General features: G+C 43.3%; 2 protein-coding genes and 1 long non-coding RNA gene across 3 annotated transcripts in view; 2 read left to right on the top strand and 1 right to left on the bottom strand.

The window, feature by feature from the left end:
* Positions 1-145: 145 nt before the first annotated feature.
* Positions 146-3,760, top strand: SAYSD1 (SAYSVFN motif domain containing 1). Its single transcript, XM_048296008.1, has 3 exons — positions 146-153; positions 2,792-3,200; positions 3,279-3,760. The coding sequence occupies exons 1-3, from the start codon at positions 146-148 to the stop codon at positions 3,567-3,569; spliced, it is 708 nt and encodes a 235-aa protein (XP_048151965.1). The 3' UTR covers positions 3,570-3,760.
* A 1,231-nt stretch (positions 3,761-4,991) lies between these two features.
* GLP1R (glucagon like peptide 1 receptor) overlaps positions 4,992-16,840 on the bottom strand; it is an 81,791-nt gene continuing 69,942 nt past the window's right edge. The window contains exons 11-13 of the mRNA XM_048299038.1: positions 14,229-14,367; positions 13,338-13,379; positions 4,992-8,414 (exon numbers count right to left, since the gene is read on the bottom strand). Of these exons, the coding sequence (XP_048154995.1) occupies positions 8,247-8,414; positions 13,338-13,379; positions 14,229-14,367 (349 nt within the window). The 3' untranslated portion in view covers positions 4,992-8,246. The remainder of the gene's footprint in view (positions 8,415-13,337; positions 13,380-14,228; positions 14,368-16,840) is intronic.
* On the top strand, positions 6,431-16,066 carry LOC125323774. Its single transcript, XR_007202640.1, has 3 exons — positions 6,431-6,516; positions 12,749-12,810; positions 15,838-16,066. It is a non-coding gene; the product is annotated as an uncharacterized LOC125323774 (long non-coding RNA).

The raw sequence follows: 16,840 nt of genomic DNA, 5'->3' as shown, positions 1-16,840 counted from the left end.
GTCTGCATTTATGGCACTTAGCAAGTCAGTGTGAGTGTGAACGCTTATCTCATGAAGAAGAGAGCTCGTGATAATGAATTAGATTAATCCATCAAGAGAATTAATGTGACTTGATTACTGTTGATATCTGAAAAAGCTGGCAGACATGAACAGGTATCTGCAGCTGGAGGAAGCAAGCAACAACACTCCAAACCACTGGGCAAGGCCCGAGCCTCTACTATTGAGCAAGGACACTTGGCTGACACCAAGACCTGGTGACAAGCCAGGTACATGCAAAGGGTGCCACAGGATCTGAATGTTGCTATCAATGCTTAGGTTAACTCAGCGGGGTTGGCATTTTGCCACAAATACTGCTAATGCCATCTGTCATGTAAAAATACTTCATCTAATTGGTTTCCACTTCTCTTCCTTCCTTAAGGGGTGTGAAAGAGTGGACATGTTTGAAAATTAATTAGGAAAAACTCTGCAGTGACCACCCCAAAAATATAAAATCAACTGTACTTTGGCCATGGCTTTGACAGCTTTCTTGTTCTGTCAATTCTTTCACCTCCTTCAGTTTTCTTGCTGATAGAGTGCCATAGACAAAGCTCCTAATGGCTTGGAACCTTAGCTCCTTAAGCTGATGATACTTGGCTGAGAACAGAATGCAATGATTCTTCTCTCATAAATATTAAAACACAACAAAAAGTTGATTGCTGGGATAGAGGAAAAGGTTTCAAAATCGCTGAAGTGGAAGTTTATAAAGAACAAAGGTTTTCTTCTTGGCAGAGAGAAATACACGTGAGCTGCTTTGTATTATGATTTAGTAAGAAACAAATTAAAAAAAAATAAATTTTAAGGTGATCTTAATGCTGCCTCCTAAAAGTAGAAGGGCAGTTCCAGAACTTCCTTTATAAAGAATGCAGCTTTAGAGATCTATCCATAGCACCCAACATTTTTGATTAATCGTTGGCTAAGGCACAAGGGGAGAAAGACTTGACTCATAGTCTCACACCTACAAACTCACTATATTAAATTTGTTTTTCTCATAGATAGAGAAAGGCATGAAGTGATTAAAGTCCCATAGATGTGTTCTTCAGCCTCTACATGTCCCCTCTGCCCTCCCAACCACAGGCTGAGGATCCAAAGATTAAGCTTTGGTGAACTGCCAAGAACTTTTGTAGGCACTGGAGTAGGGAACAAATTGTTCATATGGTTTGTTAAACAAACAAACAAACAAAATGAAATGTCTATACAAAAGCTGTTTGTTTTAAACAGGATATATTGAAGTACTTTAAGACTTTATGGATACAAATTTGTTTAGGTATTTATCTGCAGTGTAACACTCACAGATGAAGTTACTGGAGTGCTCTTAAGCTTCAAAGGCATGATTCATGGCACTCTTCTGTGCGTTTCCTAACAACACGTGGCAATATAGGTAGCTCTATAAAATAGCCATAAAATAGCTATTTGGATGGATAATAGCAAACACATACTAAACCTGGGAAATCTTGAGTAAAATCTGACAACATGGGAATCGCTGGGTGCAGCTTGCAAAGGTGATATTTTACATATTCGTCACATGTAACTATTAGTTTGACTAATGAAGTCTACAGAACAAGGAGCTGTTTCCATGAAAAGTAGAACAACAAGAAGAAAAAAAATCTAAATAAAATAATGTCCTGTGCAGGCTATCTTAAAACATTTTTGACTGTTATTTCAAAATCAAATTTCCACAAATAAAGAGAAAAATTTTATTCATTGCGGCACTCTCTGAAAAGTCGGGAGGTTAAAAAGAAAGTCATTTTGTAACCGAGCATAAAATAGGCATTGGAAAAATGATTTAGCTGGGAAAAACCACATTTTTTTCCACATTAAGATAACTTAAGAACACCCAAATTGATTTTTATTAGACTTCTCATATTCACTTCTGAGCTGACACATGCATGAGACATTCAGCCCCAAAGGTCACTTCTGAGAAGGCTGTAAGTAACTGGAAACAGCACTGCAGGATGAAATGATGGCTCATTACTGACTCTTACTGCTGGAGAGTGATAGATATTTTACTCCTGAGGCTAAGAGACAGAATCTGTAAATAAATTTTTATTTCTTGGCAGTGCTGATAGCTGAAACATAATGTGATAGAGCTAGTTTCCCCAATTTTATTATTTGATTTAAAGCGTGGGATGGATGTGGGATGGATGCTGGCAAGGCCCATGGGCCTGTGTTGGAGGGAGCCCACCACAGGCTTTTCTGCAGGGCCAGCAGAGGATGGCACAGGGCGAGCCCTGGCTCCTGGCACCACATGATGAACGGCCAAGCCCAGTGCGGTGCCCTCCTCCTCCTGCACGCTGCCCTGCCCCAGCTGCCCAGCACTCTGCTAAAACCTCTGCTCGAAAGCCCAATGCAAATGTCGCTGGTCAGCCTGGCTATGAACATCTCATTCCCCGGCCCCAGGCTTTGCTCACTCCACGCTTTATTGTCTCCCTCCCCTCTTCTCTTTGGTGCCGACATTAGTCACTAGGATTGCTTAGCCCAGAGAAGAGGAGGCTCGGGGGAGGCTGCAGCCAGGTAGTGGTCAGCCTCTTCTCCCAGGCAGCCAGCGACAGGACAAGCGGATGCAGCTTCAGGCTGTGCCAGAGGAGGTTTAGGTTGGATGGTTGGAGGAATTTCTTCACAGAAGGGCTCACTAGACATTGGAATGGCCTGCCCAGGGAGGTGGTGGAGTCACCATCTCTGGAGGTGTTCAGTAAATGACTGGACATGGCATTTAATGCCATAATCTATTTGACAATTTGGATGTTTGGTCAAGGCTGGACTATAATTCAGACGCCTTTTCCAACCTGATTAGTTGTGTGAAAACAAAACACGAGAGGCCTCTGGTGAATTACAGCTTTTCTCCAGAGCGAATCGCCGGCTCTGCTCTCCATCCCGGACGGCGAGGATGGGCCGGCCGCCAGCTTTGGCTCCCCACGGCAGGACCCCAGCCCCGCTCCCAGCGCCCCGCGCCCCGGCCCCGCCTCCTCCCCGCGCCCTCACGGGCCTTGCGCAGGCGCGGCTCGGCCATGGCGGCGGCCGTGGAGCGCCGCCTCGCCCAGTTCCGCGCCGCCCGCGGCAGCGCCGCCGCCGCTCCGCGCCCCGCCGAGCCGCCGGGAAAGGCCGCGGCTCCGGAGGCCGCCGAGGGACCGCGGGCAGCCGCGGTGGGCCCGGGCGGCGCTCAGGTGAGCGCCGAGGCGGGCGGGGCGGGGGCTGCGGCGGCCGGCCGGTGCCTGACGCCGCGTCTCCTGCCGCCTCCGCAGGTCCGTCCCGGCGCGGCGCCGGCTCCGCTGTGGGCGCGCCCGCTGCTGCTGAAGGTGCTGCTGTGGGCCGTGCTGCTGGCGCTGTTCGCGGAGCTGGAGCTCGGGCTACCCTACTTCGTCCTCTCCCTGCTCTACTGGATGTACGCCGGCACCCGCGGCCCCGCCGAGCGGCGGCCCGGCGAGCTCAGCGCCTACTCCGTCTTCAACCCCGGCTGCGCCGCTATCGCCGGGACGCTGACGGCCGAGCAGCTGGAGCGGGAGCTGCACTACCGGCCCGCCGCGGGCACGTAGCGCCCGGCCCGGCGGGGACCGCGCTGTGCTGGGCCGGGACAGCCGCCGGGCCGGACCCGCTGCCGCCGCCCCGAGGAAGGGCCGGGGCTTGGGGGGAGGAAACGGGGTCTGTTCCTATACAAAAAACCGCCTGAGCCTTACTGCTGCCCGGCGCCCCCGGCCGGTCCCGAATAAAGCCCTAGTAAAGCCTGCGCTCTGGTCTCGTTTCCTGGGGCCGGGCAGCTGTTGCGGCCGCTGTGGAGCGGCGCCGAGAGGCACGGACTTGTCACAGCTGCGGCTGTCAGCGTGTCAGCTGGAGCTCCCGAGAGCTTTGCCACAGGTCATGGAGCGGCTGCTGTTCGACACCTGCAGTAGAAGGGCCCTCTGCTGCTCTCCCCTGCACCGGCTGGAACCCTCGTTCTGAAGAAGAGACATGAAGCAATAACCATATACGTAAAATAGGCTGCTGCTTGGAGGTGCAGTGCTGTCTTTCATCTAACCCAAACCTCTCCTTGTAATTTTGCTTCACATTACAGTTTTCACAATTTGTAAGCCAAAAAAGACTTACTCATGGCAGGTGTACTTGTATGATCTACTGCTGTTTTTAGTAGGTACATCACTGCATTAAGCCAGACCTGCCCAGCAAAGTGGGAGTCATCACTGCTCAAAGGATGTAAAAAACACATGGATGTGGCACTTGAGAACATATTTTAGTGTTGAACATGGTGGTGATGCTATACAGACAGTTGGACTTGATGATCTTAAAGGTCTTTTCAAGCCATAACAAATTTTATGATTCTATGAAATCATTAAGTCATCATTTTGAAGAGAAACTGCTAGAACTTGTGTCTCTGAGGACAGCGTTGAGAAGAAAAGTCACAAATTGGTCTTTCAAATACTGTTCCATTATGTCTTTTCTAATTTAACAGTTAAACACATTGTTAAGGCATTACTCACCACAAATTTCATCATTTGTTGTAGAAACAAAAGAAAGTGGCACTTTGAATTTAACTGGACTAGTAAGAGAGTAATAGATTAAAGCACATACAGTATGTTAACACTGCTAAGCACCTCTCAGTAGCTCCCCACAGCACTCTCACAGTTTCTATTGTGGGCTGTTGTAAAAATTCCAAATGCTGCTATTTAAAGGCAAACACAGAATTTTGTCATTTGCACATATTCTGTCATTCTCCAGTAAAAACCCCTCAGAGTTTTCACTGTTCTTACTGGTTTCCTTTTGATTTTTTAACATGCTGCATTTTGGATTTTATTAACGAAGGCTCAGCAAGGTCAAAGGCCTCTTGGTAGTGGACACAGACTTGCACATACAAAGCTCTGTTTCCTTGGAAGAACCACAGACCGGGAATCTTTCCATTCTTAAAAAATATTCTAATTACAGGGTAAGAAGTAGTCAGATGATACTCAAAACACCTGTAAGCAATGGAGTTTTGTGAGTTGAAACTTTATTCACAACAGTAAAAATAAACATCAGCATAATGTTTATGGGGAGTTGATAATCTGACATCTTGTACAGTTCAATTCTGTGGGTATTTTTTAAAACAAGGAAATACATGCAAATAAATATTAAATACAAGGTAAGATCCATGAAATTATAAAAATTCATAGCAGCAATGCTGGAAATAAAGTTTTTACTAACTATAAACTCTAGTTGCATTCTGTCCAGGTGGATTTATAGCCTCTTCTATTTAATGCTTCATGAAACAAGTTACCACAAAAAGTGAGCATGAAGCCAAAAGGCACAAGAAATAAAAATTGACACAGTTCATCTGTTCCAGTGCTTTGTGTTGGTTTACTTATTTCATGCTATTCAAATAAATGTACATTATACATTTTGAAATAGAGATGGCATGAATAACAAAGGCTTGTAAAAGGTTTTACTGAAGTAGATAAAGTATGATGGAGAAATTGGCATTGAGGCCTTGCTCAATCTCTAAATACACGAATACCGTAATTCTGCTTGGTGGTAATTACTTCCACTGAGTTGTTTCGAGAGGGGATTTTAAAAAGTTTGAACAAGCAAGAGCCTAATTAGAGGGGGAAAAAATTTCCTCTGCAACCCTCTGCTTGGCTAAGACCTCTTTCTTACCTTACTTTTCTCTTGTATTCTAACAAAGCAGAAGTCACCAAGATAAGTTAACTGGCATTATTCTTGTGGGCCCAAAGCCCTCAGTTCACAAATGAGTAGGAGGGACAAGAACAGCCTACTAACTCAAATGCACATCAAGCTGTTGAATCTTGTTTGTGACAGCAACTAAGTACAGGTTTGTTACCACACATGGGAGTGCTCTCTATTCCCATGTCTGTCCTCTTTCATTTATTACACACACTTGTTTGTCCAGCACAGCAGTGAGGTAAAACACTTCTGTAACTTCCTACTGTCATAGCAAAACTATCATCGTGCCAACAGCTACGCAAGCAGCAGAAACTTTTTTTCCCAGCTTTGCACACACCTAAGCAGGGCCCAAGAAAACCAGCATCCACTTGTGAATATTAATGAGTGAAATTATTCCCACCAATGTACATTATCCCACAGCTGTAAATTGCATCTGTCACCACGCTGCCCTCTCACCTGCCAGTGACTATCTTCAGTACTTTTTTTCCTGTTCTAAGCACTTCAGGGTAGATGTTAGATAGAAATAACAAGCATACTCTCTACGCACAGGAAGCTAATTAATTAAATTGTATGACAGCAGTTAACATCTGCATAGACAACTATTGTATTGATGGTCACACAACACAGAAGCTAGTTATTAAATTTACAGAAGAACCTGAAGTGCTTCATTCCGAAGTCAGTTCTGCAACCGATGTTAGGGAGGGAAGGCCTGGAAGAAGCCTGCAGAGAAGCCAGCATGCTGAAGACACATAAGATGGCCTGAGAACTGTGGTGGATTTCTGCAAACATGTCTTTCTCCCTGGAGCTCAATTACAAGCATCATAGCAGAAGAAGGTAACACATTGTCTCTAATTCAATTCTAACCTTATGATTGCAAAACTAATCCATGCTGTTGGCAATTAGGATTCTAATGCAATGATTTAATAATCCCATGCAAAGCAATCTAGCTTCAGGCAGGAAAGATGCTGAGTTACATCCCAGAATATCCAGTCCACTTTCTTGGCAATAGGGGTTGTGAATGCAAGTGCAAAGAGACTTGAAAATAGGGGGGGTTGTTTCTGCTGAGTAGTTGTAACTGCTATGCCACGGAAGTTGCTTACTTACTACAAGAAATCTGTGAACAGAGAGATTCTCAGAGCTAGTCTCTGGCACTTTGCTGTAAAAAGAGCCCAAGTCAGAGCAGAGTAAAGATGTCTAAAGCTTTTATTAAGTGATGCAATGGACCACCTCCTGCTTCTTAAAGGTACTTCTGCTTTTCCCCAGCAATTCTTGTCACCATCAGGGAGGGAACACACTACACAGTGCAGATGCAGTCGTTGCACGAGCCCTTGTTGTTTTAAACAGGCGGAAAAAAGCTCATGGAGTTCAGGATTTCTTGTTTGGAGATGTTGGTTTTGTTTGGGTTTTTTTTGGAATGCTGCTTTTGGGAAGCAGGCAGGCAGGCTCTGGAGGATGGCAGCCCACCCCGGGCAGGGGGGCGGGAGCTGTCCTTGGTGCTGAACCCGCGCCCTCTGCAAGGGCCGCCTCCCCCTCCACGTGCGTGGGTACCTTGTGTCACAGGAGAGAAGGACCAAGGCCGGAGGGGAAACAAAAGTCAGTCCACACTGCCAACTACCGGATCTTTTCAATGAGGAGAGGTCTGCTAAGACCAGCAGAGGCCACAAGCTGACTTTTTTCTGTGTGTTTGCACCCACAAGAAGCAGAGTAAAGCTCAGACAAGAAATGTTCTCTTGAAACACCAGTCATCATCCCATCCCTGTGAACGCCTCTGTGCCCACCAGGCGGGCAGAGTAGCACTGACAATGAAAAGCCTGTGCATGCAGGGGACATTTCCATCCATGTCAACAGAGATAACGTGCACCTATTCCTAGCAGAAGATGCTCCCAGCAGATACTTCATTTTTGTTTTGTTTGGGTTTTTATATTCTTTTTAAGTGAAGGTTAAAGATAGTATTCAGAAGTTTTCCCTACACTATGTGCTGTATATTGATAGACCTTCAGGATGCTGTTCTTCACCTACCCAGAAAAAACGTTAGCATATTTTCAACTTTGACTTTGGGAAACTCCTGCTACAAAACTAATTCTTCCCTGAAACACAAGTTGTGTCTCACTAAATTATTTTTTTCCTAAAATGGTGATGGCACCTTACCCTATCCCCAGAAAAGTCTGAATGTATTTTTTGGCAATAATCATATTCTATATCCTTGTAATTTAATCAGTCGATCACTCAGCTCGCCCACTCAACAGTAATAAGCCATTGACCCTGTGGTTTCAGACTGGATCAATGCTACGCTTAAGTTTTGGACCCCCGGAGGCCTTGTGTGCAAATAGGAAGAAACTCTTTTAACTTACTTTAGACATGATCAATTTTTCCTCTGATGTGTTGATTACATTACCAGATTGCTTTCCCTACAACACCTCTGTCCAACAGCCTGCAGGCAATGAGCAGCATATGCTTAAGTTTCTCGCTGGAGATGGCCAACTTAAGCCACTTACTTGGGTATTTAAGGGTTCTCAGGTATATTATACAGTTCATTGTTTCAGTCTGATTCACCTGCAGAAGTCTCAGCTGAATGTGGCCTGACAAGTGGCAGCATAGACACTGCTGCCTACTGTGCCCCCACTACTGATGCTGTTGGCTGGACACTTCAGAGGTTTCATACTGCTGTCTCTCTGGACATACAAATGTTCCAATCTCCAGCGCTCCCAGCTCTTCCGAAACTCCATCTGAACCTAACAGAAGCAAAGAAGGAAAAAAAGGAATGACTGTAGAACTGATCAGCTCTTTAAATGACTCCATCAGAAAAAAGCAAGGAAGGATACCACACTACTGAGAAAAGCTGGAAGTACCTTAAAGCTGCAATATTATTGCTTCCAATTATGCAATTATCTCATTAATCCATTGTAGGCCATTCCACATTTAAAATAATGATTACATTCATTTTTACTTGTAGAAAAAAAGCTCTTTTATGCACCAGAAAATCTTACCTTCATTATTTTGCTCTAAATTGTATTCACCTCAATACTGATCATACTCTATGCCCTACCAGAACTAACAATTAAGCTGAATTTGCTTATCAGCCATGAAACACCTGAAAAGACTGACTTCCTGCTCACTATTGCACAACAAGTATTCTTAAGAGTTCTAATTTCTGGTTTGATTTAAACATTAATATGTCCTGGATTATTTTTGTTCTTTGAGTATTTATGTGGGTTCTTTTTATTTCATACAAAACCAAATGTTTATTCAGAATTGAAAACAACAATTAAGCAGATTAAAGACTGTACTTATTCCCCCTTTTTAAACAGCAATTACAGTATCTCATTCCAGATACTAGCTTTTCTTAAAGCAACAATGTATGCTCATCTAGTCACAGGTTCTGGGTTGAACTGTGTAACCTCTGCACTTGTATGGAAGTTTATCCCAGATTTTGTAACTGCTAAAACAAACAGAATTTAGATTTCCCTGTTCCAAGGGCAAAGTTTTTGCCACTTGACTGAATTAAGAACACCATTAGCTTTTAACACATAAGGCAGAGGACATAAAATTGCACACTTGTTACTCCAGATAAAAGGCAGGAGTGCAACCACAGTAATCAGTTCATTATGGTGTGTACTTCAGCCTGGAAATAAGTTCACTGTATGTGGGTTACTTAAGGGAGCCTTCTCTGGAGAGATGCTTTTTCTTTTATTTTAGGATTTTGCACTGACCACCAAGAGACTAAGTAGGTTGATGGCAGTTTCAACACAGGTTTGTCATCATGCCCAGGCTGCTGAAACCTTCATATTCTGAGGGAAACTTCCTAGGAAACAAGCTGCTGTGTGTCTGCTTTCTTTGCTTGTTCTCTGTGAAATACTGAATTTGAGAGGCAGTTCTAAAAAAGGAGAAAAGCCTTAAAAAACTAATTGTCTTCCCCTGGTGGGTACCTCTAGCAGCGCTTTTCAACTCTGGGCTACAGCCCTTGTATTGAACACTGTCCTGGTGGAACCAGCTGCATCTCTGTGTTTCTGAGAATCTGTCAGAATCCAGAATCTGACCTCCACCTCACCTCATGGGTCAGAAGCAAAGATGCTGAGACAGAAGCTTGTATTTTACCATGGTAAAGGGGGGTCTGTTGTGCCAAAAGGTGCATAAAGACACCAGAGAAAGACTGTGTGTCTGGGATCGCCTGGCATAGAAGAATGAGGGAGAATGGGCAGCCAAAGGCAGAAATGCAGGAACCATAGTGCCTGCAGGAAAAGAATTGACTGTATTACCACTCCAGTATTTGGCATCTTTTGTGGGCATGGAAAACAGTAAGGCGGCACTGGAAAAAAGCTGTTGCAGGCATTTACTGGCAAATCCTGAATGAAAGCATGAATGTAGTGACTGACAGAATAAGTCAATGAGCAATAGAAATAGGTACCTTCAGGTCAGTCAACGGGAGGAAATGAGTCTTTACTCCAGCTGGACATGACAGGCTTGAGCTATTATACAGATAGCCTGCAAGATTGAGATAAAGTGCATGGAAGACCTGAACAAAAGACTGCAGGAATCAGTCTGTCTTAGGAACAGATCTGAATGGTGTAATACCAGTTTTCTCTCCATGGGTTAGGAAGAGGAATAGGGAGAAGCTCTGCTGTCTGCATTGAACTGAGCTTTTGCCTAGATGGCTTTGAATGTATAAGCAAGGGAATAGGTTAAGATTTATTTTGCAGAGGCAGTTCCTGAGCACAGAAGCAGATCTACTGATCTTTCAGCAAAATAATTATCCTAGTAACTTCCCTGTGTTGATAAGATTCTCCAGAAATAAGCTATACAGGAAAAAGGATACCAAAAACAAAGCTCCCATGATGTGCTGATTTTGGCTGGGGTAGAGCTAATTTTCTTCACAGTAGCTAGTATGGGGCTGTGTTTTGTATTTGTGCTGGAAACAGTGTTGGTAATGCAGAGATGCTTTTGTTATTGCTAGGCAGGGCTTGCACAGTGCCAAGGCCTCTTCTGCTTCTCATCCCACCCTGACAGCTGGCAGGCTGGAGATGTGCAAGAAGCTGGGAAGACACCTCCCTGCCAGTGGGAAGTAGTAAACGAACTGAATTCTCATCTCCATCCCACCAAGAGGGAATGAGCAAGTGGCTGCACAGTGCTGGCTGAGGTTAAACCATGACATGTGAGAAAGGGGAAGACGAAAAATTTTTATGTAGAGTATTTTAAAAGAGAAAGGGAAGAGGTCAGAGAACTTGAAAAAGATGGTCATGGAGATTAAAAGTTGGAGAAGACCTCTCACAGAAAGCTGCTGATTGAGCTTTATGCAGCTAATGGGGAAGGAAGTTGACAGTGTGGCAATCAATCTGGAATCTGATTATAAAAGCCTCCTAAATTTTGCCAAAAAAATCTCACCAAATCATAGTGAAAGGAAAGTAAGTCTAAAATGGGATGGAGTGGAGCTGATGGAAGAATTTAATTAATAGTTTCTGTAGAGAATGACAAAAATTAAAAGCAAAAGAGAGGATTGAGCAGTACTTCAAGAACTCAGGAGTCCTGATATCAGGACAGATTCTTTAAAGTAGAAGATAGTGAATCATACTTCCACTGCAATAGCAAGAAGGCAAAAAGGAGAACCAAGACTACAGAGAATGAAACCTGAACCATCCTGAACTAACTGGTGGAAAAAGGCAGCATCTCTGTGGTTTAAAATATTTCTTATAGAAAGCAGTACTAACAGCAGAAAAACCAGTCATATTAAGCCAAGCTCATTTTGCAAAGAACATTGGTGGTAACAATGTTCTTCATGAGATCCTACTGTTGGCTTCAGAGCAAATCCAGAATCTTTCAGGTGAAATAAGACATATTCTGGTTTTTTTTCAGAAGTAGATATTAGAAAAGGACATTAATATTGCTTCTATCTTCACTTCTAGTCTTGATCTGGGCACTAGGACTTGCAAAGAATTTTCATTCTGTATGGTTAAGGAAAAAGAGTCAATGAGTCACAGACAAAAATAAAATGTAGACCACACTGCAAACAAGTATAATCTTTGGACACACACAGTGTGTCAGAAGACAGTTTCTCATTTAGTCTAGGAAAGAGTTCTCATATAGTTTATAACAGACTTCACTTAATCAAACTCTTTACGTAGATTTATTTTACGGATGCTGATGACCAGGCTTGACAAAATCCTACGCCTCTCTTTTAACAAGAGTTCAAACAAGCAAAATAATTCATCCTAGATTGTCTGTCAGTGAAGCTGAGCACACTGTGGTTATATTTTATGAACTATATTACAAAGGCAAGAGAATTATAGTAACAAGAGATTTGGAGGATCTCTTAGAAACATAGGTAGGCTATTACACAGTAAGCTCCCTCAAATGAAACAAGCCTGCCTGTTTGAGGCCTTGTAATAAAGTCTGGGTTATGATGTAACTTTGTCCTTATACCATGTGAAGGAAGTTATTGAGCATTACACACGAGAGGCCTGGCTGCAGATGCACAGGGGATGTATGAGCAAATGCCAAGGTGAATCAAAAGAAATACATGATCCACCAGCAGACAGTGCTGCATCTCAGGATTGAAGTACACCTGTAAAGCCATACAAGGAATTCGAAGCAATGTTCTTCCAATTCACGACACGCAGCAAGTGACATTCATTCACAACAGCAAAGCCTGCTGCTACTCACCTCTGATTTTGTAAGCAGTACAATTAACAGATTCACTTCAATAAAATCTTACCCACCAGCTACAAAAGTGAGCTGACTCCTGCAAGGCTTAGTTCAGGGTGCCTGCTGCTTTTCTGTTGACTCCAGGCTGGCCATAATGACACAAATAGCACATTTTTCTACTGATTCCAATTCCTCGATGAGGCCTGTCTCTCAATAAGTGATCTTGAATTACCATGTCATCGTTAAAAGTAGATTTAGTGTGAGTGTAAAACATACTGATGTGCATTTAATTTAATAATGTACTGCCACATGAGTAGTGTTTGCTTCCCTTACAAACCTGGCTGCTGAATGAATGAATAACAATCACTTAGAAGGTAACATGAGAGTTTCCTGCAATACTGAAACAGAACAATACCCTTTCCCTCTACAGGGCTGGGATTCAGCACAAGCCACAGAAGATGGTACTTGCAATCAATTAACTCAAAGCCAAAGGTACATTCTTCTGGGCCTGTTGAATTTACCACTGTGAAGTTCAGTTTTAATGAGAGAGTGATAATGTCTTCAAGCAGTTGGGCTAAAGGGAAACTAAATGAAACCAAACTGTACAGCAACAGCCACAAGGATTCTCCAACTTCACCAGCCAGCTGAGCTAAGTTCATGTAATAAAATGGGCTCCACTCCCACATTCACAAAAACAAGCAAATAAGAAGCACTATAAAACAGATTAAGAAGAGTAGCTATAATTCTTAATTAAAGAATCCCACCAGTGCAACCTACACAATTGCAAGCAACACTATTTGTGAGATTCCTCGTCTACAAATAGTGACCCTAAATTACGCTACCTGAATTCCCTCCAGACACATTTGTCTGATGAGTTATCCCATGGAGCTGTGCAAGGAAGGATCTGTAAAAAAAATGTCCTGAACAAGGACAATTTAGCAGTTCAAGACCATTTTCAATTTCCTTTTCCTATGGTGTATGCTGATAAGGCAAATTGGAACAAATAGTCTCTCTCTTACCTCATTATTGATGAAACAGTAAAGAATTGCAACCATCAGCCCCTGAAATCAACAAAAACCAGAAGAACAGTGAGCAGAGCAGTTTCCTCACTTTGCCAGACTCACTTGCAGAGGGCTAGAGGCTTCACACTGGCATGTCCATGATAAGACTGAAAGGTGGAGAATCTTTGATCCCTGTCAGCTCTGATGGCAGAGTGGAGGTTTAACCAAACTGTGTCTCAAAGTACATGGTATTAGGAAAAAGGAGTTGCTGTTTTCTTCAATCTCTTATTTTTGTCTAGTGATTTCTTTCCCCTTCTTCCTTACCTGGTTTCAAGTCATAAACGCTTCATAAATGAGCAATTCACAGCAGTCTTAAATACAGCTCTGCGCTTGATAAATGGGGAATGAGTGACTGTGCAGGGAAACTAAAAGAATAATGATTTCCTTACACAAGGAGAGTCATTTGAAATGGCCTTACCTAAGGCAATAGTTAAATAAAAATCACAATAAGCCTATGCCCTCCTCACATGCAGTTACAGCTGGAGACAGCTACCTCTCACAGCACAGATTTTCCAAGGACTATCAAAAACACTGGAGAAAGCACAAAATGTGCTTTCAGCAATGCCATTATACAATTACAGGAAATCACAGACAATTTTCTTATTGCCCTGAGGTGAGCCATAGGAAGTAAATATTAATATGTGGACAGGAATACCAGTTTATTGTAGTCAAGTTGGCTGTTAAAAATTAGTCCTTACACCTTCCTTTCCACTGTCATAATCCTGTAACATCTAGTGCTAAACTGAGAAATATAAGGAACAGGGAGCATGCAATGAATGAGAGAGAAAGCAGGTCCCCAAATAGCAGTTAAGAAATATCTTACGCCCATGGGCACACTGTGAGTGCTACCTGGAATGAAGCAAAGGAGAGCTCAGTAAAAAGCTTCACGAAGCGCAGCATCCCTCTGGCATGCTCGTCAGTAATAAAGGCAAAGATGACCTCGTGGGTCCCCAGCAGTGGGATCAGAGTCAGCGTAGACTTGGCCAACCTAAGATCACAAAGAAATTAAAGAACACAGTGCCACTGAATAGACCACTGTCGATCCAAATGATCACTGGGAGCCACTGTTCCTGCATTCTGTTTCTGACACAGCTTCAACTTTGGCAAGTCAATGATGCAGGGTCCTCCTCCAGAGGCTGCAGGATGAAAACCTCCTCAAAATGACCTTAGTAAGTTCCCACAAGTTTTAACCTCCCCTACCACTTCACTGCAGACCATTTCTTGGTGAGAGCAAAGCTCTGTATCCAGCTACTGGCTGCATTTCACCTGGAAAATATTCCCAACTCAGTAAGAAACCATGTGCTTTCTTGTACCTGCAATGTCTTTCCCCTGTATTTTTTTCTCCACCTGTAATTGAGAAAGACAACCAAAACCTACCTTCTTGATGACCTGAAAGACATAATCTATCAATAGCTGGAATATTTAAAAAATATCTTGGCAAAGGGAAGAGTACTTGCTATTCCTTCCCACCTCTACGGCGTGTTAAATCCTCTAACCATTGTAACTATCTGTAACTGCAGAACACTTTGTCAAAGCAATCAAACTGTCTTGAAATGAGTGATGGCAAGTTCAAAGACACAGCTAGCAAAGGATGAAAGACAAACCAACCTGAAATAAATTATTTTTCACCCGTGAGAGAGTTCAAGGTACACAACCACAGGAAAAAATTCACAAGAACGATCCTTAACTCTTTTTAGATAGACATACATGCCAGCCACCTAACAGGTTAGTGAAAGATGCATGAGGATCATGTGGGAGCTTCCTGGGCCACAGAACTTGCCAACATCTCACAGCAATCTGTTTTGAGACAAGTCAGTAGACACAAAATCACTCAGTTAGCAGGGCTGTCAGACCTTTGTAGATCCTGAGGGCTATTGGCTGCTATTCTGAATCATGTAATCACTCAGGTTGGAAGGCGCCTCTGGAAGTCCCTGGCCCAACTCCAGTTCACAGCAGGTTACTCAAGGCTGTGTCCAGCCAAGTTCTGAGTATCTCCAAGGTCTTCCAAAGCCCCTCTGGGCCTCTCCTCCAGCATCAGACCACTCTGACCATTAATTTATTTTCACCTGACATGCAAGTGGAATTTCTCTTGCTGTAACTTGTGACCTCTGCCCTTGCCTTTTCGCTGTGACCCTCTGAAAATACTCCATTTTCTCTACAAGTGGGCTTGGAATAAAAGCCTCCAGCTCAGACCTAGGTCCTCATCTTTGTTTTAAACTCTCAAGACACATTAGGATTTCCAAAATTTCATGTGAGGTAAAGAAGGCAGGTAACATACACAGCAACTCTACGCTGATAAAAACACATGAAAATACATGCTGCCTCTAGTTTAGAAGGCTGTAGCATTGAAACACCCAATGTCAAAGTAGCTAAGTCCAGTGCCAGCAGCAGTCCAGCTACCACAGCACATAGCTCTACACTTCAAGAGCTAACTTGTTATTCCTACATTGTTTTGCAGACTGCAATATAACAGTCAAGACGCAGAAATGAAGGATGCAACCATGAATCTTAGCAAGGTGATTAAATAACTGGAAGAATACAGACACAGATAGACTGAAGCCTGCAAACCAAAAACTGAGTATTTCTGTGATAGCCCTAACATTTCCCTTGAAACATCTCATGCATTTAAGATTAAAAGTTTGTCCCAGTAACTACTGGCAAGAAGAACAAGAAGCAAAACAACTCAAAATGATCCCACCTCGTCTTCCTTGAAGTGAAAGCTTTTATTTCTATCAGTTCATATTATTTTGTTCAAATTAGAGAAAGATAGGATATTTCAGTTGGGAGGAACCTACGACAACCACCTGTCCAAAACTTAAAGCACGTTCTTGAGGGCACTGTCCAAATGCCTCTTCAACACTGTCAGGCTTGGGGCATTGGCCACCTCTCTAGGAAGTCTGTTCCAGGGTTTTACCATACTCTCAGTAAAGAAATGCTTCCTGATGTGCAATCTGAACCTCCCCTGGTACAGCTTTGAACCATTCCCACACATCCTATCACTGGATACCAGGGAGAAGAGCTGAGTACCTCCCTCTCCACTTCTACTCCTCAGGGAGTTGTAGAAGGCAATGTGGTCATCCCCGAGAGCCCTTTGCTCCAAACTAGACAAGTCAAAAGTCCTTAGCCACTCCTCACAGGATGTTCCTTCCAGCCCTTACATCAGCTTTGCTGCCCTCCTCTGAGTGATTTCAAGGACTCTAACATTCAGTACTTGCATATGCTGCAAGTATTTTAAAAGTATCTGCTTAATTAATATTCATCCATTCATCTAATGGAAGACTAACGTGACAGACATCAAGCCTTCTGTTTATAACACAGGTGAAATACCTGCCCTGGCTTCCCTGAGGCTTTTCTGTGAACTCACTGTCCAAGCAGTTACACCCAAGTGTGACACCACACCTGTGCATTACTCAGGGGCTGTGATCTTTAACCACCTTTGTCAACCCATTCCATTCATGTAT

The sequence above is a fragment of the Corvus hawaiiensis genome, chromosome 3 (assembly GCF_020740725.1).
Source record: "Corvus hawaiiensis isolate bCorHaw1 chromosome 3, bCorHaw1.pri.cur, whole genome shotgun sequence".
In the NCBI taxonomy this organism is placed as follows: Eukaryota; Metazoa; Chordata; class Aves; order Passeriformes; family Corvidae; genus Corvus; species Corvus hawaiiensis.
This window is presented reverse-complemented; position numbering and strand designations above follow the sequence as displayed.